The sequence below is a fragment of the Myotis nattereri genome (genome assembly GCF_964212035.1).
Source record: "Myotis nattereri genome assembly, chromosome: 4".
Taxonomy (NCBI): Eukaryota; Metazoa; Chordata; class Mammalia; order Chiroptera; family Vespertilionidae; genus Myotis; species Myotis nattereri.
Genome location: NC_138079.1, coordinates 15,311,129 through 15,336,357, shown reverse-complemented (window position 1 = coordinate 15,336,357; position 25,229 = coordinate 15,311,129). Strand labels below are relative to the sequence as shown.

The 25,229-nt window shown below is 50.4% G+C and overlaps 1 protein-coding gene across 1 annotated transcript in view; it reads right to left on the bottom strand.

Moving 5' to 3' along the window:
• Positions 1-25,229, bottom strand: part of TRIO (trio Rho guanine nucleotide exchange factor) — a 190,669-nt gene that overhangs the window by 127,283 nt on the left and 38,157 nt on the right. Inside the window, exons 8-12 of the mRNA XM_081090545.1 lie at positions 13,657-13,848; positions 6,749-6,918; positions 5,611-5,785; positions 1,314-1,509; positions 110-276 (exon numbers count right to left, since the gene is read on the bottom strand). Of these exons, the coding sequence (XP_080946671.1) occupies positions 110-276; positions 1,314-1,509; positions 5,611-5,785; positions 6,749-6,918; positions 13,657-13,848 (900 nt within the window). The remainder of the gene's footprint in view (positions 1-109; positions 277-1,313; positions 1,510-5,610; positions 5,786-6,748; positions 6,919-13,656; positions 13,849-25,229) is intronic.

The following is a 25,229-nucleotide window of genomic DNA, read 5'->3' as shown; positions in this document are numbered from 1 at the left end:
CCAGGACAGCCGTGCTCTGACCAGGGCCAACCGTTCCCAAGGCATCCAGGTCCGCATTACAGGCCCCCTCCACGTGCCTGATCCTGGCTCTGGGCCAGGGTGTGCTTACCTGCTTCACCTCCGCCTGCAGGTGGCGCAGCTGCACACACTGCTCCAGGTGCTTCCGATGCTGCTCTGCGGCCAAGTCCAGCTCCTGCTGCTTTTCGTGCAGAAACTCCAACAAGTCCTGGACCCGCGTAGCCATGTCCACGTCTCTATCGCAAAGCAGCTCCACGCCTGCGGACACCAGAGGGAGACCCTAGAACTCAACTCGCATTTCAATTTGTTCTTAAGGTTGCACGCGGTCGGTCTGTGTGTCACCTCCCAGCTGGGGCCGGGCCGTCACGCTGAAGGCCACGTGCAGGGAGGGCCCAGCGCAGGGCAGTGTGACACCTGCCTGGCAGCGTGTGAGGAGTCCCAGAGAATGTATCTGACGTGTTAAAGCCAAAGTAATAATGTCCCGCCCACCACACCGAGCCCGTCTCCTGTCAGTCCACTTCTCCTACAATAACCACGAAAATGTGGCATCCTTTATAAATGAGAACTTGGGCTTGGTTTTGTTGTTACCTGCTGGACATCTAGTTTACATTTCAGGAAGCATTTAAGAACATGATTTGTGTAAAATGAGCAATGGCATATTCAGCTTGTTGCTAAGTTTCTTAACACCATAGCCTTCTCTCTACATTTTTGAGCCCCTAGTGCCATCTGCTGGTAAAGTATAAATTAAAAAAATATATAAAGAATGGGAAAATATTTTCTAGGGATTTACATTTCACTCAGAGCTACAACAGATCATTTACAAAATTAAAGTTCATGCTACTTATAATAACATCTAAGAATATTAAGGGTAACTGCACTGACCGTAATGTTAAATGTGATCATATTATGTGTGTGTGTGTGTGTGTGTGTGTGTTGGGGGGGCGGGGTGAGAAGCAGAATGTTTTCTTCTAAGGAGCGTCTATAACAGCGTTTCTCAACCTGTGGGTTGCGACCCCTTTGGTGGTCAAACGATCCTTTCACAGGGGTCGCCTAAGACCACCCTGCATATCAGATATTTACATGACGATTCATAACAGTAGCAACATGACAGTTATGAAGTAGCAACGAAAATAATTTTATGGTTGGGTCACAACATGAGGAGCTGCATTTAAAGGGCCAGAAGGCTGAGAACCACTGTTCTAGAACATCTATACTGTAGGGGCGCCCTGAACCCTGCAGGCATCACACGGGGACCCGAGGAGCCACCGCGGACGCAGAGGGAGCGCGCTCCTTACCAGAGGCCTGCACCTCATTGACGTACTGCAGGAGGTCCTGCCCCTGGTGGATGACATCGAAGGTCAGGTTGTTCATGGTCAGGGCCTTGTCCGCGTGGTGCTGGAGGCGCTGTTCCGCTATTGTGAGGTCTTCCGTGTCAAAGTCATTCATTTGCTGAGAAAGCTCATCATTCCAAGACTCAAGGTCTGAGATGATCTGACAGAGGAAAGTCTCTCTTTAGGACCAAGACTTAAAAATAAGAATCTGTTGCAATAGCTTCCGTGCCCGGTAAGGAAGGAAGGGACTCATGGGATCGTGTTAGAAGGACACAAAGGCCAACTGAAGGGGCTCCCACTGTCCAATGATGGGACAATTAGACACTAAACAAATACAAAAATGACCACCATTGAATGGAATATATAAAATACACAAAAATCCATGAATTCCTAGTGATGTTTAAAAAGAAGAGCTAAAAGCCAAAAATTAAATTAAAAACTCTTTGGTTCCGATTAGAGGTAGTCAGGGAACTAATCTTTCTCCTAAAAACTGTGAACCATAGTAGAAAACTATGTAAGCATAAAATGGTGCAGGAAAATTCCCCTTTCTGGATAAATCTAGCTATTAAACGTAGAAAGCATAATAACATCAGAACATTTTATTCTAATTATTGTTTAGAGCAGGGGTCCTCAAACTACGGCCCACGGGCCACATGCGGCCCGCCAAAAACATTTATCCGGCCCGCAGGGTGTTTCTGCCGCCGCTGCCTGTCCTGCTTAGCAGCCGACTCGTCCTGGGCCCGCAGTGCGCATGTGTGGAATGTCTGAGGAACAGTGAACTGGCCCCCTGTTTAAAAAGTTTGAGGACCTCTGGTTTAGAGTCTAGTAAACTGGGTAATGATCACGACTGCATAGTAGGCCATGAGGAAGGCTGATGGGGAACGAACACTGGAAGGACCAGGCTGCAGCCTCCTGAGCCCACAGACCCACCGTAGCTTCCCTGAAGGCGGCCGGACGGACAGCCCTCCGACTGGAGGAGCTGTGATGTGCCACCTGTGCAGCATTCTTGCACAGAAACAATTCCAATGAGGTCTTCACCTCTAACTGCTGTGTGTACAGGAAATGCCAGGGAAAGAAAAACAGGTGAACAACTCAGAAGAAATCAAGTGAGCAAAGGCAGAAAGTGGGACCTGACCACTGATGAAGCTATTTCAACAAGTGGTGGTGTGGAGGGAGGAAGGGCGGACGGAGAGGCCACCGCAGATGAACAGACAGAGCGGCCAGGGCAGGAGCGGGCCCCGTGCAGCCCTCCTGAGGTGCTGCGGCCTCTGAACAGCCGGGCCTGAGGACAACCAGGGTGACTGCTAGACTGCTGGGGTGTTCAGGGAGTTGTGCTCATGGAAGAAAATGGCCTCGTTTCTTAGGGAAGTCGGCAGGGGTGAAATGACACGCCAACAACATTTTTCTCTAAAATGCTACAGCACAACAAAAACAAAACAGGGACTGAAGCAAGGAGGGCTGTGCTGTCCTCACCACCTTGGTGCAAACCGTTCATTATATACTCTTTAAAAATTAAGAGTAAAATGACAACATCCAGAAGGGAGGAAAAGCCTTCTTGTGGAAGAGTAGCATATGATACACTTCAATGGAAACTCGTCTCCCATCGATCCTATTCCTTTCTCCGCATGAGCAGTAAGCGAACTAGTGTGAAAATCCGTGAGAGTGTGCACAGACTCCGGCTAGGAGATGGGAAGTGATAAGAAACTTACGGCTTCCCCAAACTCCTTTGCACAAGTCTTCTTGGTTTATTCGTTTATTACAGAGGCCGTATACAACATGCATATTATATTAACCTATTAAGTTATGCGTATTAATAAAACAAAAAATTTAAACAATGCCAAATTAGACGTAAACAAAAGGCCACTGGGGGAAAATATTGTTAAAAAGGAAAAAAATTGACCATATCTTTAACCTTTACCTCCACTCTAAGGGGATTCTTTCTTAATGTTTGTTTGTTTCCTGGAACTGAGGGAGAAGACACAGGGTGTGGTGAGAGACAGACGCGGGGATGGTCTCACGGAGGAGACACCATCAGGCTCAGACGGCACCAAGCAACGGGCAATAAACACAGATCACTGTGCTCAGACCAGCAGGATTTGAAAACACTCGCTTGGCCTAAAGAACCCTGGCATGGCCGTGATCTAGGGTCATCAGGAAAATCCCGCCCACAGTTTAGCATTCTAGCTGGCCAACCATCCGAGCCAAGAAAAAAAACCTGTGCCAAAAACAAAGCTGATGAAAGTGGAAGTCATTTTTGAATATTAATTCTTTGGAGAAATAGCTCTGAAACAACTTTTTTAAGTGTATCACAGGATTTTTATTAAGTCTAAATTTTCTTCCTAAACGTATATATGGTTTAGTTATGACTGTTTCCATACCTAACCTGTCACAGGATACTACAGTAATTATTTTGTTTTTTAAGCAATAGATTAGATTTTACTGGTACACCTGGAAGCTGAAATCGCAATAGACTAAGTAACAGATGAATTTCCACCAACAACATAACTGCATGCTTCCTATGGGTAGTCAGATGAGGCATTTTCCCAGTAAGAGAGAAAATCCCAGCTGAAACCTAAACTGCTCAGATCTTCACGTTTCAGGGTCATTTGAGAGAAAAAAGGTTCCAAGGACCTGACATGCTAAAAGGTTTTACACTGTATCCTAGCACCCTGTGAACGCACTGCAGGCTCCGTTCCTGGGCTCAGGCGTCACCTGCCCGGCCTGGCAGCCTGGCCTTACTGAGCCACGCGGAACTCCAGGCTTTAGTGTGGGGAAGTCGTCTGGCGTTCCTGACCTCCATTTAATGCACTGGTTCAATGAGAACAGAAATACAATGAGTTATTTCCCCCTTTAAAGACCACGAATACAAGTGAAGCCATTTTCCTCCCAAATAGCCAAGGTCTTGGAAGGAGAAACTTCAAGTAATGCTTCTGACTGCTCTGCGTTGCTTTAACTGAAACTATTTAATCAGCAGCCACATTTACCAAAGCAGTTCCTCTAAAGCAGAGGTCAGAGAGGAAAGCAGGCTGCCTGCGGGGTCCTGCTCGAACAGGCTGCAGGGGCGGGGCCTGCTCGCTGAGGCCAGAGCCTTTCTCCACGTGGCTCCAAACCACGTGGCTCCAAACCACGTGGCTCCGAGTGGGTTTAAGTGTCAAGACTCAGAGAGCAGGTTGTTGTTTTTTCAGGGACATGTGAGGGTTCAATACCTTTTTTGTCATTAACAGATGATGATAATGAACACAGCCAAGGAGGTTGTCCTTTTATGAAACCACTGATGGAAGTTTACACAAGCAGCCAACCAACGGGCCCCCCAGAAGGCCTACCCAGGGCCTGGCCCCTGCACCACACGCCCCTCAGAGCAGGGCCCACAGACAGGCCTCGGGAAGCACAGAAGGCCCACGGCAGTCGACACTGAGCCCTGCCTCACCCTGCCTTTGGCGGCCCTTAGGGTCCACATCAGGGCCTGCCTCACCCTGCCTTTGGCGGCCCTTAGGGTCTGGCCCACGTGCTCTCACAGCACTGCTCAAACCCAGGACAAGGGATCGATATGGGGAGAGCCTCCTCCAGACATCCTGGTGGGCGGTCGGGGACCCCCGGGGCGGCCGTCACTACCACCAGCCCCCGGAAACCGGCCGCCCCAGCTGAGGTGAGCTTCGGTTCCTTTCCTCACGTTTCACAGACACTCGCAGTGTCATCCAACCGCACTTCCTTCTGCCTACACTCCAAGTTCAAACAAAGCCCTTCCCGGGCACAGAACGGAGAACCCCCTCCTTCTGGAGAAGAAAAAGGAAAGAAACCTGAACTTCCTTCTCCCAGTCACACATGAGGTGTAAAAGTCGCTTGTTAACTAAGAATGACAGACCATCTGAGACCCTTCTGTGGGGGAATTCCCTAAGAGGCCCTCACCGCAGGCCCAGCGTGTTCCAGTCTCGGGCAGAGCAGGAGGGGGGCGGGGAGGAAGGAGAGACGACCCCTGCTTGAGCTTATGCCCCTGCTTCCAGGACAGGGAGAGCTGCGTGGGACCCAGTGGAGGCGAGAAGCCAAGAGGGCGAGAGGGACCGGTCCCAGCAGCTCTGCCCTCACCCTCCACACTGGCCTTGCTCTGTCCTGTGTGGGACGCGGGCCCTGCAGTGCCCGCTGCCTCCGCCAGTTCCAACTTCAGACAGAGGAGCGGAGTCCCAGCCCCCAGTTCCCTTCCTCTCTCCTCCTGGCAGCGGCCCAGGCCCAGGGAAGGACACAGGGCGGAGCGGGCGGCACTCACGTCGATGGCGTCCCTCTCGAAGATGCGCAGCTGCAGGAAGAGGTCCAGCTTGATCTTGCGCTCCTGGAACAGCTCCTCCATCTGGGCCTGCGCCTCGTCCAGCTGCTGCAGCACCGTCTCGATGTGGCTGATGGAGCTGTTGTGGGGGGTCTTGTTGTTGGAGATGGCCGAGTCCCTGGGAGGGAGCAGAGAGGGAAACGGGATTTCAAAGAGACAAACAGGAATTGGAGGAGCAAGTCGCACATTGTCAGATCCCAGATCCGGCAGCCCGGGACCTGGGGGGAGAGAGCCGGCAGGAAGCGGCTGCCTGTCTCAGAAAGGACGGCCGCCCCTCCCGCAGAACAACAGCGGCTTCCTCCTCCAGCAGCTCCCAGGCCCGAGGGAGCGTGGAGCCTCTCCGGCCTCTCCTCGCTCTCACAAGAATCTAACGCTCTTGCAAGGCCAGTCAGCAGGGATCACTTCCAGCCGCTTTCTCCTTAAGTAGACGGAAGAGCTGATACCTGTTCACCATGAACGGTGGTTCTATTAGTCATTGGGGTTAAACTCCAATGCATCAACGAAGCCTCTATCGAGCAACGTTGCCCGACTTCGCAAAGCGAATACCCGGTGAAGGTATCACCAACGATTCATGCTCTGGCCTCCGAGGAGCAGTCGGGAGACTTCATTTACGTACACGGTCCCTGTGATGCTTCCAGCCCCAGCACTGTCCCCGACTTCCTGCCACTGGGTCCCGACGGGCAGGTGTCAGCCGGGCCGGGCCTGCCTGGGCCTCAGCTTTGAGAAGGGGACCCCACCACATTCGAGAGAGACAGGTCACCGGGGCCTGAGGACACGGTCCTGGGAGGTTTAAGTAAAATTTCGTTCATTACTAAGTAAGTGTTAGGAGGGACTATTAATAAAAGCTGAATTCTGGGAAGGTTTATTAGGCAATGCTGTAATGAGAAAACTTACAGAGAAAAAACCTTAGGGGGAAAAAGAAAAGAGAGAGATGCTACTCTGCATTACGCGCACAGACGCTATTTGTTCTCTACCCCATTGGGCAGAGGATTATAGGCAATTGTTCCCAAAAGCGAGGGGAACGGAAACGCTGGCAGGATTTCAAAGGGCCCGAGCTCAGCGGGAGGCGGGGCGGGCCCACCTCAGCTGCTGGATGAGGTCCTCCCCTTCCTTGATCACGTTGACGGTCACTTGCAGGGTCGTCTGCTGCTGCTGGCCGAACCGCTTGATGAGGTCCTGCACGGCCTCCACCGACTCGGCGTACACGTCGTCCAGCAGCTCCTTCTGCAGCTCCTCCAGCCATGTCCACAGCTGGAGGGAGACAGTGAGGCCGCGTCACCGCCAGGGTCAGCCCCGTGCCAGAGGGCGAGGGGGCGGGAGGGCAGGGGCAGGCTGCCCTGGGGGAGCAGGAGGGAGGAGAAGTACCCCAAACAGTCCGACAGCCAGCAGCAAAGAGGCACAAAAAACGCAGCATGTGACGACTGCGAGGTGAGAAAGTGAACAGGCAGAGAGCCAAAGGGGACGGTCAGAGAAGAGAAAGACAGGACGGGAAGTGGCTCTTCCCGGTTCTGCCCAGGCTCCACCTGGGTGCAACAGAGTCAGAAAAGACCCTCCAACACCTGCCACACACGACGGCGTTCTCTCACGCAGCCCGGGTGGCTTTTATTTTACTCTTAGCAAGGGCGCTGCAGTCTGTTGTTGATTATTAAACCTCCCCACAGACAAGGGTGCTTTCCAGCCCCCAGAAGAGAAGGAAGCGTGGAGCGTGGTGGAATGATGCCTCCCCAGGCCCGGCAGGAGACGGGATGTGGCACAGGTAGGTTCCACACCCGGCCAGGCCAAGGTCACGGTCACAGTCCTTCATGAAGGAGTGGGCATCCCAAAACCCTTGCAAACCCACACTGCCACTGCCACCGCCACGAACACTGCGCCCGGGACCTGGGTGGGTAAGACCTCTGGCTTTGGTCTGGTGGGAGCAGAGCCCTCCACCCGCTTCGGGGAGCCGCTCCAGGTCTCGGGGAGCCGTTCAGCGAGCCGGAGAGGCAGTTAATTAAGCCGAATGGGCCCTGGGTGTGGAGATGGTTTGTGTGGGGAGAAAATGCTCCCTGCTTCCCCAGGGATGTGAGAATCACCTCCAGCACCTGACACGTGTGGGTGCCAGCGGCTGCCTGAGCTACGGGACACACTCCCCAGCCGCACGCACCAGCCTCGGGGCTGAGTCAGCACCAGTGCACTTGCCGAAGCAAGTGTGCGCATTTGGCTTCTTGTTTCCAAACCGCTCCTTTCTGAAACTGCTCTGCTGAGGTACGACATGCAGTGAACTGCACGCGTTTCTCGGGGAAATGCGCTCCTGCCCCCCCCCCCCCCCCCGCTTCTGGCTGTCTCAGTCACTCCTTGAGGACGGTTGACACTGAGGGTCCTTGGTGTAGCAAGGAAATGCAGTGACCTCTTAGGCCTGGAGGCAACACTTTGCTAAAGCCTCTCTTAAACTCACAGGCTCCCAGCACAGAATGCCTTTCGGCAGCCCTTGGACACAGCCCTCCCACCCGCGGATTCCTGTCCTAGGATGGACACTGATGAAAAAGTGGACCTTTGCAACTGTTTTTTTTTTCTGCCAAAAAAGAACAAAAGCAACAACAAACCACTTACTTCACTCCCTTCTTTCAAAGTCTCCACTGTGTTCCACCTTAATCCACATGCTGCCCTACAGCTGCCCCCACCCTCCGGCCACTGCGGGGAGCCCAGGGACAGAGGCCCCGCACACCGGCCTGAGACAGCCCGCAACCGAGTGGCGGCAGACGACGGAGGACTCTTCGGGAACGAATGGAGGGGCACAGCTCAGTAAGCTGCGGAGTTCAGGAACAGTGCTCCCTCAGCATGTTCTGCTCACCCCGGGGTGCTGAATAATTTAAGCAAATGTACATCCAAAAGGAGTGCTCTTCTCGCATGTGATCTAACGTTAGTATCAACGAGGAGAAAGGCACAGGAGCCAACGCTGCCCCAGCACTGACTGCATCACAGAGGAGGGTCTGGGACACTTCAGGCCACACGCTGGAGCCATGTAGCCCCCAGTTTTAGTGACACTGCGCTTTTAAAAGCTAGCATCTCATAACGTTAGTAGAAATGAAATGTGTTAGTAGAAATGAAATCTGTTGTGCAAACAAACGGAAATGCAAGTTTTTAAAAGCCCACTAGAACACTGCAATATCAGCAACACAACATTAATTAAAACAGCTGGCAGGTTCCGGATGAGACACACCTCCCACACAGCTGTCCCAAGTCCCCTCCCCCATTCAAACAGCTGGGTCAGGTCTCCTCGCTGACCCAGTGTGACCCCGCCTGTGGGACAGGATGCGGGGTGGCGGGAGGTGTCTGCAGAATTCCTCTTCTCCAGCAAATACTACCATTTAACACGACTTCCACTAAATACCATTTAAGTGACAGGACCAGTTGAACAAGTGTTGCTTCTACACACTGTGGAGAGGAGGAGCGCAAACCCCGCCTGAGGCACAATGCACCGCTGTGCTTCCGCGACTCCACGGCCACCACAGACGAGGTCGTCTTTTATCCCCAAGTAATTAAACCGAAACACTTCTCCTGAGAGGGGACACGGACTATCAGTGAAGAGAACTCAGGTCCGTTCCTCACCTGGATCCAGGTGTAAGTTTACACTCCTATGAGACGGGCCTGGTAATAATGCCTGGCTCGCAGGCTCCTGGGAAGATGAGGTAGGGTGATGTACCCACGTGGAGAGGTAGGTAAATGTTAACCACTACTATTAGTCTTGTTCTTGCAAGGAAAATTCTTCTAATAATAAGACTCACAATGTTTTAAAAGCCTTCTTTCTCTAGATATTATTCAAAATGTATCCAGGTTCCTACCAATTGTTCAAAATATGTCACAGTCTGGTCAGCTTAACACCATCCCACATTTTAATCTTTCACACCTAAAAATAGGACGGCGTGAGGAAAGTTGCTGGGTGTCTGGGCTTCTATAGAAATCACTTCCCCTGGCTTCCAGGGGAAGTGCTGGGAGTGAGGCCTTTTCCTTTCCTCCGGGTAACCTTTAAAGAACTAGCTTATTCCCTCCACATCCTGGACATTTCAACACATGTCCATGGGGGACATGCCCGCCCAGTGGAGCGCAGCTGTGCAGGAGCCCGCAGAGACCGGGCTGGGATCAGGCAGGTGAAGAGGGGAAACCGAGGTCGGAGGAGCGAGGTTACCTCTAAGTCCATGATGTTCATGCCCAAAGGTCCTTTCCCCTTTAGAATGTTTCTGTCTGGTCCCAAGGGAATATTCTCATTCAAAAAGATCTCAGAGAAAAGTGCCCTGGCTGGTTTGGCTCAGTGGATAGAGCATCACCCTGTGAACTGACGGGCTCCAGGTTCGATTCCTGTCAAGGGCACAAGCCCAGGTTGCAGGCTCAACTCAACTCCAAGTTGGGGGGGGGGGGGGTAGGAGGCAGATGATCAATAATTCATGCTCACCACTGATGTTTCTATCTCTCTCTCCTTCTCCCTTACTCTCTGAAATCAATAAAGATATACTTAAAAAAAAGTCTCAGAGAAAAGTATTTCTGATGTCGATTTTAGACGAACTGATGCATTCGTCGTGCAACAGGATTCAGGCAAAGCCTATGTTTAAGCTCTGAAAATGCTACCTATGCCTCCTAAAGTAACCTCTGCACACAGCAATGAGAAAGGTCTCCAGGAGGCCTGAAAATTTTTACCACAAGCTTCCTGAATGTGAGGAAAGAAACCTGTACTCCTGTGCTAGCTGTTAATTTGCAATAAAAGATAAACCTCTGCTTGACAGCAAGAGTTTCGTTCTGACCAAGCTCTCAGCGGCGTTGGCGTGGACTCTGAGTAAGAACTGTGCCCACAGCCTCGGCTCCTCGGGCAGCCAGACGTAGGCAATGCTGCCCCCTAGAGGCCCTCTGAGCTGCAGCCAGGCCCACTTCATGGAAGAGAGCTTGAACCCAGCCCACAGTGGCTGCAGTGTGCACAGGCCTGGGTCACAGACCAGGACCACAGAGCAGGCTGGGCTAGGGAGACACAGGGATTTCTGGGGAGAAAACTGAAAAAATCTGGATCCTGTGTCCACCCGAGTCTGACCCAGTTATACCCTTCCCACAAACTGTGCTGGGTGGAACCTAAAGGAGGAACCTCGCTCTGCTGGGAGAAACCCCCGAAAAAGCCCCTTCCTCACTAACGGGGGAGGGGAGACCCCACAGAGAGGACTCCTAAAGGAACTCATGGGGGAGGGGGGTTCCAGGGAAGGACTGAGCTGCCAGCTGATTCTGTGGGTGGTAGAATTGGGACCCCGAGATTTGGGGATTGCTCTAGGGGCAACCACTCTCCAGTGCACAGTCTGCACGCAGGCTATAAACCTGCTCACAACACACCAGCTGTGGGTGGCCTTGAGAAATCCTTTGGCGCTCTCTACCCTCAGTTTTCTCATCTATGAAATGGGCGCATGTTACCATATATGTCTTCCCTAACTGGCAAAGCCAGTTTGAGAGTCAATTACTACAAGCACTTTATAAACAGAAGCTACTGCGGTTGGCATCTACTCTTGTCTGTGACTAAGATGATCATTCGGGTACCAGTGGGGATGGGTGAGCTGTAAGGTGGTGTGGGAAGCACCAAAGCCACAGCTCCCAGCTGCAAGCCAGGAGCAGAAGTAGGTAGTTTCAATGGCAACTGGCAGGTGGAATTTCAGAAGGCACCATTCTAAACGTAAAATGGGATCCAGTTTCAGGTACGAGAGCAGAAATCAAAGGGGAACTGTTCAGCCATGAGCAACACAGCCCCTTCTTCGCCTGCAACTGCCCACGCACTCCTGGTGCACACGCCGCGGCCCTGATCAGAGGAGTGAGGGGTCAGCGCACCTGGGTGTCCTCGGTGCAGCGCACAGCTCGGTGCTCTTGGATGGGTGATCAAAGATCTCTTCATATGATGAAAGGGAATTTATGAAGGACGCATGGGCTGGGCAAATCGAAGTCAGTATCATGAAATAATAGCAAAGCAAATATGCATAAGAGGAGAAAGGGGGAGAAGCCAGGAGCAAACCAGGTGAGGATGGGATAAGAGGCCACTCCCAGTGCTCTGCACCCCAAGGAGCAAATAGAGCCCCCGTAATCCTACTCCAACCACAGTGCAAGGTCCGGGAAAGTGAGCACTGGCTGGGCTTAAAGAAAGGAGTCTGCCTGCCCCAGTGGTAGCATGAAAACGGAGCCAGGCTGAACAATCCCCAGGTGGCTGGCAGGCTTTCTTTCCGACTCCTGAACAAAATGAAAGGGTCCGTCCCAGGCATCACCCCAAACAAAGCCCAGTCCCAGTTCAGAGTGTAAGTTTGCAGAAGCAGAGCCCACGGCTCCTTTCCTGAAACCCAGCGAGAATCGCAGCTGATCCAAATGAGAACGACCTTTCCTGTGAAACCACAGCCTCTGGGAATCATTGAACAGAACCCCACTCAGGGCCCTGAGTCCATTCCAGAGACAAGCCTGGCCGGGACCACCTGGTGGCCTCAAACAACCCACACATTTCCATGGTAATTATTCATTAACTCCGGACCCACTTTTGAGAAAGAAGGTGAATGAGTACAAATGGATGAAAATAATTGTGCTTTTGCTATATTTGAAAATGGAAACATGTCCTTCTATCATTAAATCTCAGAACATGTGCTAGAAATAGACATCATTATTCCCAGCAACTGAGCTCTGCTAAGCCTGGTACGGAGGCCAGCTGTGGGTACAAGGGTAAGTGAGAGTTCTGGTCTTCAAGGCACTTTACATCCACCAAGAGAAACAAACCAACGTCTGAAATATGTGACAAAGAAGTATGTTTTCCACCGTCTTCCCTTGTGCACAACCTCCTGGAACATTACAGTGGCTCAGGAGACACTTTGGGATGAATAAGTGAGAGAGTGAAGGAATGAGCAGTGGAAAGTGCACTGGAAAGGAGAGGACAGTAACGAAGACTCATCATGGGAATATTATACTCAGAACTGATGTGAATAAAACGCTGCAAATAATACGAAAGGGACTAGAGAGATTGAGAGTGGAAAACAAATGCAGGAGAATAAAAGTTCTCCCAAAATAAAATCCAAAGTTGTATGAGACTAATCAACAGTTCTGTTAAATACTATTTTAAAAACGTTTTTGAAAAGGCAGAGCACCAGCCTTCATCTTCTAAGAGGAGGTTAAGCCTCTCATGAATTCCTTTCACAGAGGGGAAAAAAAAAGAGGGAGAAAGAGGCCCCAGAATGCTCCCAAATCCAAGTTTACGGGTGAAATTGAGGCTGACGCCTCCATCAACCACCTTCCGCATGCAGCCTCCAGGCATAAAATATCACCATCTCCATGAAAATATCTCCTCTTCTCTCTCCCCAGAAACAAGTAGTATTCTGTGTTCTGTCCTCTAGGGGTGAGAGTAAAGAGCCCAGAGATCTCAACACACAGGACTGGAATGCCTGGTCTGGGACAAGAGTTACAGGCACCAACCTTTTTCCAGGTGTGAGTCTTAAAAAGAATTGTGAATTGCAGAGCTAACACTGAGCAGACATCACCAAAGCCGATATGGCCTTAATTAATGCTGATGTCTGGTACATTCAGTATTCTGTAAAGTTCACTTTTACTAGTATCTGAGAATGGCCACACAGGCTGATAAAATCAGAAGGCAACTGTGACTTGGGCCACATGACAGGCTAACACAGAAGGGAAACCCAGCAGCTCTGACCACAATGTGTGGGCCGTCTGTTTATGCTAAAACAGGTGCACGCCTGTCTCTCTCCAACTTAAAGGATCTCCTTCAGCTCAGCTCACCTCCTCATCCACACCTCTCCCCAGACGCCCACCCCTCACGGGCCACCCCCAGCAAAGGCTGCCTGTGCTTGTGCTGCAAGGAAGGTCCCGTCAGCGCTGACCGCTCCGCTGGAGGGAGCAGGCTGCCATCACCACTGCCCAGCTCTGGTCCACGCTCTCATGTCATGGCTTGTGTCAGAGGCCCTCGCAGTCCCGGGTTCTCCTCCCCCTCCCGGTTCTCACCTCTTTCACGTGCGTGTGAAAGGACACTGACATGTCCAGTAGGATCTTCCGTTGCTCAACACGCCGAACAAAGTCCTGGATCCGGTCTTCGAGCTGATGGGCGGCCTGATAAATCTCTTCGGGGTCACATTCCCCCGTCTGCGCCAGCTGCTCCGCGGCCTCTAGCAACTTGTCGGCATTGGTGTATGTGTTCTGCACGAGAGAACAGCCAGAGAAACACACGGTGAACAACACACACCGGCCAGGCCGGGGCCACGGCACTGCACTCAGTCTGCGCTGCTCCCGATCATTTCCGCGAATCAAACAGAAACGCGACGGAAAAGCTGACTTCAGTTACTACACCCCTATCAGCAGCCTCGTCCAGTCCTGTCTCAGGCAGTCAAACCTCGAACCTCATGACCGGCCCTTCCGCGTCCGGCGGCGAGAGGTATCTGCAGGCCATCGCTGGCCGTCCTGACTCATCCAGGGCTCTGAGCTCTTGCACCTGCACGGCCGGAGACGGCGCGGAGCCGCAGGCCCGCTTCACTTCTCTCGTGCTGTGACGGAGGACAGTTCCAGTTTTGTGCCTTTCACTATGAGAGAGCACGCATGATCATTCCAAGTGCAAGTGACAGGTTAATTCCACAAGAACGTAAGTAAGTCGCTGCCCCTTTTACTTACTGGCACATTTTCTCAGAAAAAGGAAGTAATAACTATAATGGCTACAAAACAGCCAGAGTTTAAAAGAGTTGGAAGATAAGGGAAACAGCTGTCAAAGATACTCTGAAGCAGAGGTTGCAGATGGGTTCCTCAAACAAGCAGGTAGGCCAGAGCCCGAGACTGTTGTCTATCGGTGAGAGGGACTGGGAGACGTCGGGGCAGGTGCAGGACTTCCGAGAAGTTCCGGGAACCTTGTGTCTCCCCTTGAAAAATGGGTTGAGCCCTAGCTGGTTTGGCTCAGTGGATAGAGCGTCAGCCTGTGGACTGAAGGGTCCCATGTTCGATTCCAGTCAAGGGCACATGCCTGGGTTGCAGGCTCAATCCCCAGTAGGGGGCGTGCAGGAGGCAGCCAATCAATGATTCTCTCTCTCTCTCTCTCCCTTCCTCTCTGAAATCAATAAAAATAAAAATATTTAAAAAATAAAAGACAAAGAAAAACAGTTTGAGCCCTTCACCGTTCTCCAGTATTTTCGTTCTCCAGCCGAGCAAGGCCAGGACTCATCAGTGAGGGTGGGCAGTGCCCCGAGTGTGGGGAGGGGGTCCCTGTGGGAGTCCAGGCCTGATGGGGGCAAGGGCACCCCTGCACCCCCGCTGCTTACGGCCAGGGGCACTCATCTACCGAGGGTGATGAGAGGCAGGTTCCTCACTGTGGGGAACGGAGTTACAAATACAGGAAAGGGGAAAAGCTGTTAACTGCACGGCACTGGAGGAGAACTGGAGGAACCGCAGTGAACAGGAGGAGAGACGGCAGGGTCCCGGGTGGAGCGGACACACTGCAAGATGGCCCCGAGACATTTTACGGGGCCAAGAGTATGGAAACCCCAAGAACAGTGTGGACAGGACACAGGAGCTGGCCTGAGGAGGCTCCGCTGGCCAGTCAGGGTGACGAGGTGAGCAGGAACATAACCGATGCAGTGCACTGAAGGCGAGGAAGCCGTGAGGCCACTCTGACATAAATAAAACTGGATGAGGACCAGGCGTCTACAGAACGTCAGAGCACCTCCCACAAAGTGCGTACTGACGACCAAGGGGGAAGACACAGTACCCAGGGGTCAGAGTGAACCAGGTGCACCGGACAAGCTAGAATCGTGTGCCCCCGGCGGGTGGGGCCCAGCTGCACTCTGCGATGCCCCCGACGAAGATACACAGTAGCCAGAATCTAACCACCAGGAAACATCGGACAAACCCAAAGCGAGGCGCATTCTCCAAAATAACGGCTTGAAACCTCCCAAAGGGTCAGGTCGCAAGGTCAAGAGAGAATGAAGACCCTCCAGGCCCAAGGACCTCAGCGACGTGACACTGAAGGTCCCCACGGACCCCTTCAGCTGTGACAGCCTCGTGGGCTGCGAGGGCTGGGAGGTCACCAGTGTTAACGTCCTGACTTCGATGGTGGAATGGCGGTTGTCCAGCAGAATTTAAAATAGGAAGCACAGAGTAAGTTCTTTATGCTGTACTTCCTGCAAGGTGAAACATTTTAAACGGATATAATACACAGCACGACAGGTGTGAGGTGGCCTCCACAGGGACACTGACCCACACATACAGAGCCAGTGCCCCCAGTGCGCCAGGGGGGGTGGGACAGTCATCCTTGTGTGGGCAGCATGGGAATGCGGTGCCGACAGAGTCTACAGCAGTGGTTCTCAACCTTGGCTGCACATTAGAATCACCTGGGAATCTTTTTAAAATCCTGATTTCTGGGCCTCATCCTCCGGAAACTCTGTTTCTTTGTTATGGGGTGAGGCCACATTAGTAACAAAGAAACAGACTTTCCGGAGGATGAGGCCCAGAAATCAGGATTTTAAAAAGATTTCCAGGTGATTCTAATGTGCAGCCAAGGTTGAGAACCACTGGTCTACAGCAGGGGTCCTCAAACTTTTTAAACAGGGGGCCAGTTCACTTTCCCTCAGACCGTTGGAGGGCGGACTATAGTTTAAAAAAAAACTATGAACAAATTCCTATGCACACTGCACATATCTTATTTTGAAGTAAAAAAACAAAACGGGAACAAATACAATATTTGTATTTGCATGTGGCCCGCGGGCCGTAGTTTGAGGACCCCTGGTCTACAGGGACGATAAAGACCAGCTAATGTCCGTCTGCTCCTCTCATCACCATCCCCATGTCGCTTATTGTGCGTCAGAAACGAGTGCTCCCCTTGCACGGGCTGTCCAATCCCAACCACAGCCTTTCCCGGGTAAGGAAGCTGAGGCCTGGAGGGAGCCCATGGGCTCACGGACGAAGTGGGCAGGTGGTGACATCGGGACTCCGGAGTCTATGCGTACACCACCCCATGCTGTTCAGCACCTGGCCTCCTCCACGCGTAGCCCAGGTCACGCACTGCTGCGAGGCTGGGTCCACGGTCACCTCCTCCTCCCTGTCCATCTGAGAAACCACCTTCAGGGGGTCTTTCCATGTTCAATGCTATCCGAAGTCTCATGGCAACACTCTGTACTGTTAACAAGGAGCTCTCAGAACTCTTTCTAAATAAAAGATGGGAGAGATGTCGAAGAATCCCTTAAAAGCCACTAATTATGGCCAGACTTGGAGAAGGCCTGAATACATTTCACATGCTCTTTGCAATCAAATTGTTTGACATAATTTGAAAGCACAGTCAGTTCCCAATCTAACTGCAGAACTTTTAAGAGGACTGCTTTATATATACTGAGTTCTCTATATATGCTCAGTGTGACACATTTAGACGTTTAGTTACAATAATTCCTACATAAAGGAGACACAGTGAAACTGCCCACTTCAAAAGAGCTTTGTAACAATAAAAGCTTGTTTTATAAACGCCCACCCTGTGTCCTGTGCAAGTCCTCCTGGCCCTCCACATCCCCGTGGTGCAGTCTGGCAGCCTGCCAACCACGGCTGTGACAAGAAGCAGCCCTCCGTGAATGATCACACCTCAGAGCTGCACACCACCTCGGAGCTCACGTGGATGATCACACCACCTCAGAGCTACATGTGGATGATCACACCACCTCGGAGCTCACGTGGATGATCCCACCACCTCGGAGCTCACGTGGATGATCCCACCACCTCGGAGCTCATGTGGATGATCCCACCACCTTGGAGCTCATGTGGATGATCCCACCACCTCGGAGCTCACGTGGATGATCACACCACCTCAGAGCTACATGTGGATGATCAGACCACCTCGGAGCTCACGTGGATGATCACACCACCTCTAGCTCACGTGGATGATCACACCGCCTCAGAGCTACATGTGGATGATCAGACCACCTCGGAGCTCACGTGGATGATCACACCACCTCTAGCTCACGTGGATGATCACACCGCCTCAGAGCTCACGTGGATGATCACACCACCTCTAGCTCACGTGGATGATCACACCACCTCTAGCTCACGTAGATGATCACACCACCTCAGAGCTACATGTGGATGATCAGACCACCTCAGAGTTCACGTGGATGATCCCACCACCTCGGAGCTCACGTGGATGATCACACCACCTCGGAGCTCATGTGGAAGATCCCACCACCTCGGAGCTCACGTGGATGATCCCACCACCTCGGAGCTCACGTGGATGATCACACCACCTCGGAGCTCACGTGGATGATCCCATCACCTCTAGCTCACGTGGATGATCACACCACCTCAGAGCTCATGTGGATGATCACACCACCTCAGAGCTACATGTGGATGATCAGACCACCTTGGAGCTCACGTGGATGATCCCACCACATCAGAGCTCACGTGGATGATCACACCACCTCAGAGCTCATGTGGATGATCACACCACCTCAGAGCTACATGTGGATGATCACACCACCTCGGAACTCATGTGGATGATCCCACCACCTCGGAGCTCACGTGGATGATCACACAACCTCGGAGCTCACGTGGATGATCACACCACCTCAGAACTCACGTGGATGATCACACCACCTCAGAGCTGCAGAGGTCAGGAGGAGACTTTCACACTGAGGGCCCCCAGTACCAACTTTGTGACCCTGAGCCTCAGGCTAGAGACCACAGATCACCCGCCTTCTGATGAATGAGGGGAGAGTCAGTCTAGGAACGAGCACTAGACTAATGCAGCGATGATGAGGGGAAAGGATGACTGCCATTACCAACGACAATAAGAATAATGACAGAAACTGTGGGAGCCAACAGGAACGTAGGCCCCATGACAACTAAACAGAATGTGGGGTCCTGGGGTAGGAGGAAACTGAGCAAATCTGACCGAAGAACGGACTTGAGTTAATAACAGTACATCGACATTGGGTCATTGATTGTAACAAACACACCATACCAGGAAAGATGGTAATAATCAGGAAAACGGGGGGTGGGTGAAGGGTCTGGGAATGCTCTATGCCATTGTCACAGTTTTTCTGGAAATCTGAAACTGGCCTAAAAAAGCTTACTTAAAAATGTGTGTGTATACACCTAGCCCTTCCCTCCGAGAGGCTAACACTCCAGCCACCAGACGAGGCCTCTGGGGAGGGCAGGCTCTCCCAGTGACATCAGCTAAGGGCATCAGGGCTCCTCAGAGGCTCTGCCCACATCTGCCCACAAGGATTCTCCGATCAACAGAGGCAGCACCGTAAAGGGACTTCTGGGATGAAGGGTGATGGAGATCCACGCTTCCCCGAGCACCTCACCCAGGACCCACGCTCCGTCCATGGCGGAGGCACGGCTCAGTCTCCTGCTTTATGCTGTACACACATTTTTAAGGAGCTGAACTGTTTTCTTGTTGAACATCCCTACAGCTGTGAAGCCGCTTACCTCTCGGGTGGATCTGCAGTGACAGTGACTCCCAACAAGCAAACACTGCATTTCTGGAAGCTTCCCACCCCTTTGCTGGCAGGGAACGGCATTGCAACAATAAACGTCCCAAAGGAACAAGTGCATTTTACCTGATCTGGGACACTAGCCAGCATTCATTTAGTCCCACTTCTCATTTCACACTTGAAGAATGAGCCAGCACTGAGGGCTCAGTGCCTTCCTGGGGCAGCCGGCACGAGGCTGCTGGCGCCCAGGTCAGCACCGGCCTCGCTGACACCCAAGGCTGCTCTTCGCATGAACAGGACCACCCCCAATCCTTTTCCCAGGAGATTCCGCGCGTCAGTAAGCAGACAGGCCTCCAGTGCCAACTTTGGCGCACTTAGTCTGCGCCCCGCAACAGCCCTGTGACGTGGGCACCATTTCATTCCCATTTCACAAGTGAGGAAACTGAGGCAGAGAGAAGAGAAGTCAATCAGCGGAGCTAAGACTGTTCAAACAACAAATGCCTAGGCCAGGGTTCATCTTACAAGGGAAAAGGCAGTCACTTCCAGTTAGATTTAAAGAGAGGAGGGTGTCAGGTAGGAAAGCCCATTTCAGAGTCTGACGAGCCTAGACATCTCTCTCCTACCTGCCGTCCTGCTGCTGGGGGCATCTCTCAGGCTCGGTTCCTTGTCTGAGGGAGTAACAATCACTGCGGAGGAGGACTAAGGAGACAGGGCCAGGCCAGCATGGGGGCCCAAAAGGTTTCCTCTTTTCTTAAGAAGTGAAATAATTGCATAATTGCTAGGAGTCAGGAAATAGGGCTTTTCAAAGGCGGACAAGAACTTCCTCTCTACCATCCTTGGGAGCTAAAGTCCCAAAGAATCTGGTGGGAAAGATGGGTTTTCCTGATCTTAGAAAAAATAGGACAGGAGAAAAACATGAGCATTTCAAGGCCTGACTTGAGGCTCTGCTAACAAGGTGGAGGAGTTCTGTATGTCCACCTGCTGACTGCAGAGCATCCTCCTGGCAAAAGCTGAGTGAGCTCAGGATGGACTTGGGAGTTAGAGCATCGGCCAGGGAGTTGGAGCATGGACCAGGGAGTTAGAGCATCGGCCAGGGAGTTAGAGCAGGGACCAGGGAGTTAGAGCATGGACCTGGGAGTTAGAGCAGGGACCTGGGAGTTGGAGCATGGACCTGGGAGTTAGAGCAGGGACCAGGGAGTTAGAGCATCCGCCAGGGAGTTAGAGCAGGGACCAGGGAGTTAGAGCAGGGACCTGGGAGTTAGAGCAGGGACCTGGGAGTTGGAGCAGGGACCAGGGAGTTAGAGCAGGGACCAGGGAGTTGGAGCATCACCTATTTATCTTCTGAAAACACAGAGTGAAAGGTAAGGTTCCTGCCTTCTAAATCCCACAGATCTTTCTCCTGGAAGACAAGATAATTCATGGGGCATATAAAATGCTGCTGACAGAAGCGGCTTCATGGAGAATGACCTCCTGACAGGTCCTGTCTTTGGAAAGTAATCTGAATCCCAAGGAGCAAGCAGACCAGACAGAACAGCGATGGGAAGATGCTATGCCAGCGATGTACTAATCAATTGTATTAGAGAAATCTGTGACCACAACATCAGCGTCTCCCTTGAGCCAGAGTTTTCTGGGTTTTCCTGGCTTTTGTGTTCAGAGCTTTTTCCATCTAAAAGGGAACATCAATGTGGACTATTTAGAAGATGGCTGTCAGAGAGCATCTTCCTTTCCACCACTCATCTGCAGAAAGTTTCACGTGGAAAGCGTTCTAAATCTCTTTCTTAAAGCTCCTGCATGAAAATTCAACATGGTTGCATATGCCACACTCTATAAACTCATTCGCACAGACTCTGTCAGTAGGATATAGCTACTCACAATCACTGCAACAAAGAAAGCATGGACCTTCAGATGCCTGCAGCGGCCCTGGGCTCTGCAAAGCTGCCTGCAAGAACGAGGCAAGTGCTTCCTTGTGTGGCCACAGTTGCCTTTGGAAACAAAGCCTGAAGCCAGGCCTGCAGGGAAGGCGTGTGCCTTGCGGAAGTGCTGGCTGCACGGCTCTCCACCATGCAAAGAGGAGGTTCCTCTCAGGTTCCTCCTTCCAGAACACTAGAATTGTTCTAAATAAACCTATATTTAGCACATCTAAAAGGAATTCAACCATAACACTTTCACCACTTCCTTTCTGAACCTGTTATGTTACTTCATCGGGCCACGACTCACTATTTTGAAGAAGCTGACTATATTACTTATTAAATCAATTACTCATTCAGGGTGTCTACACTAAAAACAATTTAGAATGTGTTTTACCAAGGGTCCTTCAAAACAGCCCCAGGAGACAAGCTAACCAACTTCAAACTTAACTCTGAGCGGACCTTTCTTCTCCCTAAACCCAAAATTTGCTTCACCTTTTGAATATGCTTCAGAAAATGAAATAAGCTCCTTATTAAGGCCTAAAGTACCTGTTTCCATTTTTAAGGTGCCTCCAAAGGCCATCCTGTCAAAAAACACACACCCATAAATCTAAAATATGAACTCATCCCTTCCATTACAATGTGTTTTGACAGAAAGCAGTCAAAGATATGGAGGGCAGAGAAGGAAAGGGGGGAAGGTAGTAATCCACGTCAGCGGGCCTCACTCTCACTGTGCTAAAGCAAGACACAAGCAAGACATGTCATCTTGTTGTTTGGGACGAGCTAGGGAGCTGTCAGTGAATGAAACTACTGACACAAGCGTAATGATACCCAGTACTGAGGCCGCTGTCTGCCTAAAGCTCCTGCACATGGGCTTAATAAGGCCAGGCTCCTAGTGGAGCCCCTCACAGCCAAGATCTCTCCTGGCTTAAAATGCTGTCCTCCTCCCTCCTGCTCCCACCCCATCTTTAGTAGACAAGGGGGAAGGGCCAGAGTGAAGTCCACCCTTACTTTTCCAGGTCTTATGGCCCTCTCCCACCTTCCTATGCTTGTGACTAGTTCCCATCATAGAGGGCATTCACCTCAGAGGCCCGATGGTGCCCTCTGAGGCACAGCCAACTCCTAGAACCAGCTGGAAGTAGTTCTAGGGGTGCTCTCTGTGATGTACCAGGTCTGCATGCCCACTGCTAGAGTCACTATTATTTCCTTCCGTATACTTACTCTGGGTTTTTCTTTTTTTTATATATGTGTTTTCTTTTTTTTTTAAATTAAATCTTTATTGTTCAGATTATTACATTTGTTCCTCTTTTTTCCCCCCATAACTCCCCTCCTCCCAGTTCCCGCACCACCCTCTGCCCTCACTCCCCATCCACTGTCCTCATCCATAGGTGCACGAGTTTTGTCCAGTCTCTTCCTGCATCTCCCACACCCCTTTCACCCCCAAGAATAGTCAGTCCATTCCCTTTCTATGTCCCTGATTCTATTATAATCACCAGTTCATTCTGTTCATCAGATTATTTATTCACTTGTTGATAGATACATATTTGTTGTTCATAATTTGTATCTTTACCTTTTTCTTCTTCTTCCTCTTCTTAAAGGATACCTTTCAGCATTTCATATAATACTGGTTTGATGGTGATGAATTCCTTTAGCTTTTCCTTATCTGTGAAGCTCTTTATCTGACCTTCAATTCTGAATGATAGCTTTGCTGGATAAAGTAATCTTGGTTGTAGGGTCTTGGTATTCATCACTTTGAATATTTCTTGCCACTCCCTTCTGGCCTGCAAAGTTTCTGTTGAGAAATCCGCGGACAGTCGTATGGGTATTCCCTTGTAGGTAACTGAGTTTCTTTCTCTTGCTGCTTTTAAGATTCTCTCTTTGTCTTTTGCTCTTGGCATTTTAATTATGATGTGTCTTGGTATGGACCTCTTTGGATTCCTTTTGTTTGGGGTTCTCTGCGCTTCTTGGACCTGTAAGTCTACCTCTTTCACCAGGTGGGGGAAGTTTTCTGTCATTATTTCTTCAAATAGGTTTTCAATGTCTTGCTCTCTCTCATCTTCTGGCACCCCTATAATTTTGATGTTGGTACGCTTGAAGCTGTCCCAGAGGCTCCTTACACTATCTTCATATTTTTGGATTCTTTTTTCATTTTGCTTTTCCGGTTGGGTGTTTTTTGCTTCTTCGCATTTCAAATCTTTGACTTGATTCTTGCACTCCTCTGGTCTGCTGTCGGGAGTCTGTATAATATTCGTTATTTCAGTCCGTGTATGCTTAATTTCTAGTTGGTTCTTTATCACAACATCGAGGGTCTCATTAGATTTCTTGAGGATCTCAATAACTTTATCGGCGGCTTCTAGACAGTTTTTGAGAGACCTTAAAAGTGTGGTTCTGAACTCAATATCCTCCATTGACAGTTTTGTCCTGTTTCTTTGTCTCCGCATTTTTTATGCTTTCTTGGTGCACCCCCTAGTGGTCTTTGTGCGCAGTCTTGTTGTAGTTAAGCCTTGATTGTTGTAGGTAATACTAGAGGGGATTTGAACTCCAGGCCAAGTGGCTGTGAGAATCAGTTGTGTCTGCAGTGAGAGAACTTCTGTCCTCTAGGGAGGTGTTAATCTAGCCCTTGCCTGAGGCTATCTGGCAAATGGCTCTGTGCAGGGCTTGGGCGGGGCGGGTCCCAGGGGATCTACAGGGCAGGCAGAGTGAGCAGTTATGGCTGCTCTCAGTCCCGTCCTGGGGGCTCTGCCTCTCAGAGTCCCAGCAAGCGCTGCAAACCTCAGAGAGAAAGCTGCCTTCGAGTTCCGACCGAAGCCAGACAGTCCCGCTTCTCCCGTTTGAGTCTGGGTCCCTAGAGACTCGCCCGGATCTGGAGCTCAGAATCTGAGACTCCCTCCTGATTGGAAAAGACAACCGCGCCCTCAGCCGCCAGCCCGCTCCGCGCACCTCTGCACCTTAGTATTTGACTTCAGCACTGTGCCTCCTCTGAGTCTCGGTATGTTATTCTCTTTCCTCCTAGTTGTAGAACTTCCACTCAGCCAGCCTTCCTGTGGTTCTGGGTGATGTTCGTTCCGTCTTTTAGTTGTATTTTTGAAGTGGTTGTACGAGGCAGCAAACTCGGCGTTAACCTATGCCGCCATCTTGGTTCCAATCTATATGTCTCTGGGTTTTTCTTGTTCTATTTCATGTTATTTTAGTTGTAGGGTTAGAGAGCTTATCTGAGACTTTTCTTGTTTCTTGGGGTAAGGTTGTAATGCTGTGAACTTCCCTCTCGAGACTGCTTTCACTGTGTTCCACAGATTTTGGTTGTTTTGTGTTCATTTTCATTTGTTTCCAGGTAATTTCTGATTTCTTCCTTGATCTCATTCCTAAAGCATTCGTTATTTAATAACATGCTATTTAGCCTCCATGTGTTTGAATGTTTTATTGTGGTTGATTTATAGTTTCATGCCCTTGTAATCTAAGAAGATGCTTGATATGATTTCAATCTTCTTGAATTTGTTAAGACTTACTTTATGTTCTAACACATGATCTATCTTTGAGAATGTTCCATGTGCACTTGAGAAGAATGCGTATTCTGTAGCTTTGGGATGAAATGTTGTGTAAATGTAATTAAATCCATCAAGATCTAGTGTGTCATTTAAGGTCGCTGTTTCCTTGTTGATGTTTTTTCTGGAAGATCTATCCAGTGAAGTCAGTGGGGTGTTAAAGTGCCCTACTATGACTGTATTGCAATTGATCTCTTCCTTAAAGTGCACCAAGAGTTTTTTTTTAAATATACTTGGGTGCTCCTATATTGAGTGCATATATGTTTATATTTCTTATTGGATCAATCCCTTTAGTATTATGTAGTGACCTTATTTGTCTTTTTGTTATAGCCTTTGTTTTGAAGCCTATTATGTGAGAAATAAGTATTGCAATCCCAGCTTTTCTTTTTTGTTTTGTTTCCATTTGCATAGAATACTTTTTCTATCCCTTCACTTTCAGTCTATATGAATCTTCTGTTCTGAGGTGGGTCTCTTAGAGACAGCATATATATTTGTCGTGTTTTCTCATCCATTCAGCTACCCTATGTCTTTTGATTGGAGCATTTAATCCACTTATATTTAAGGTTATTATTGATAGGTACTTACTTATTGCCACTTATTTCTTTATGCCTATGTTCCTCTCTCTATTTCTTCTTCTCCTTAAAGCGGCCCCTTTAGCATTTCTTGTAATG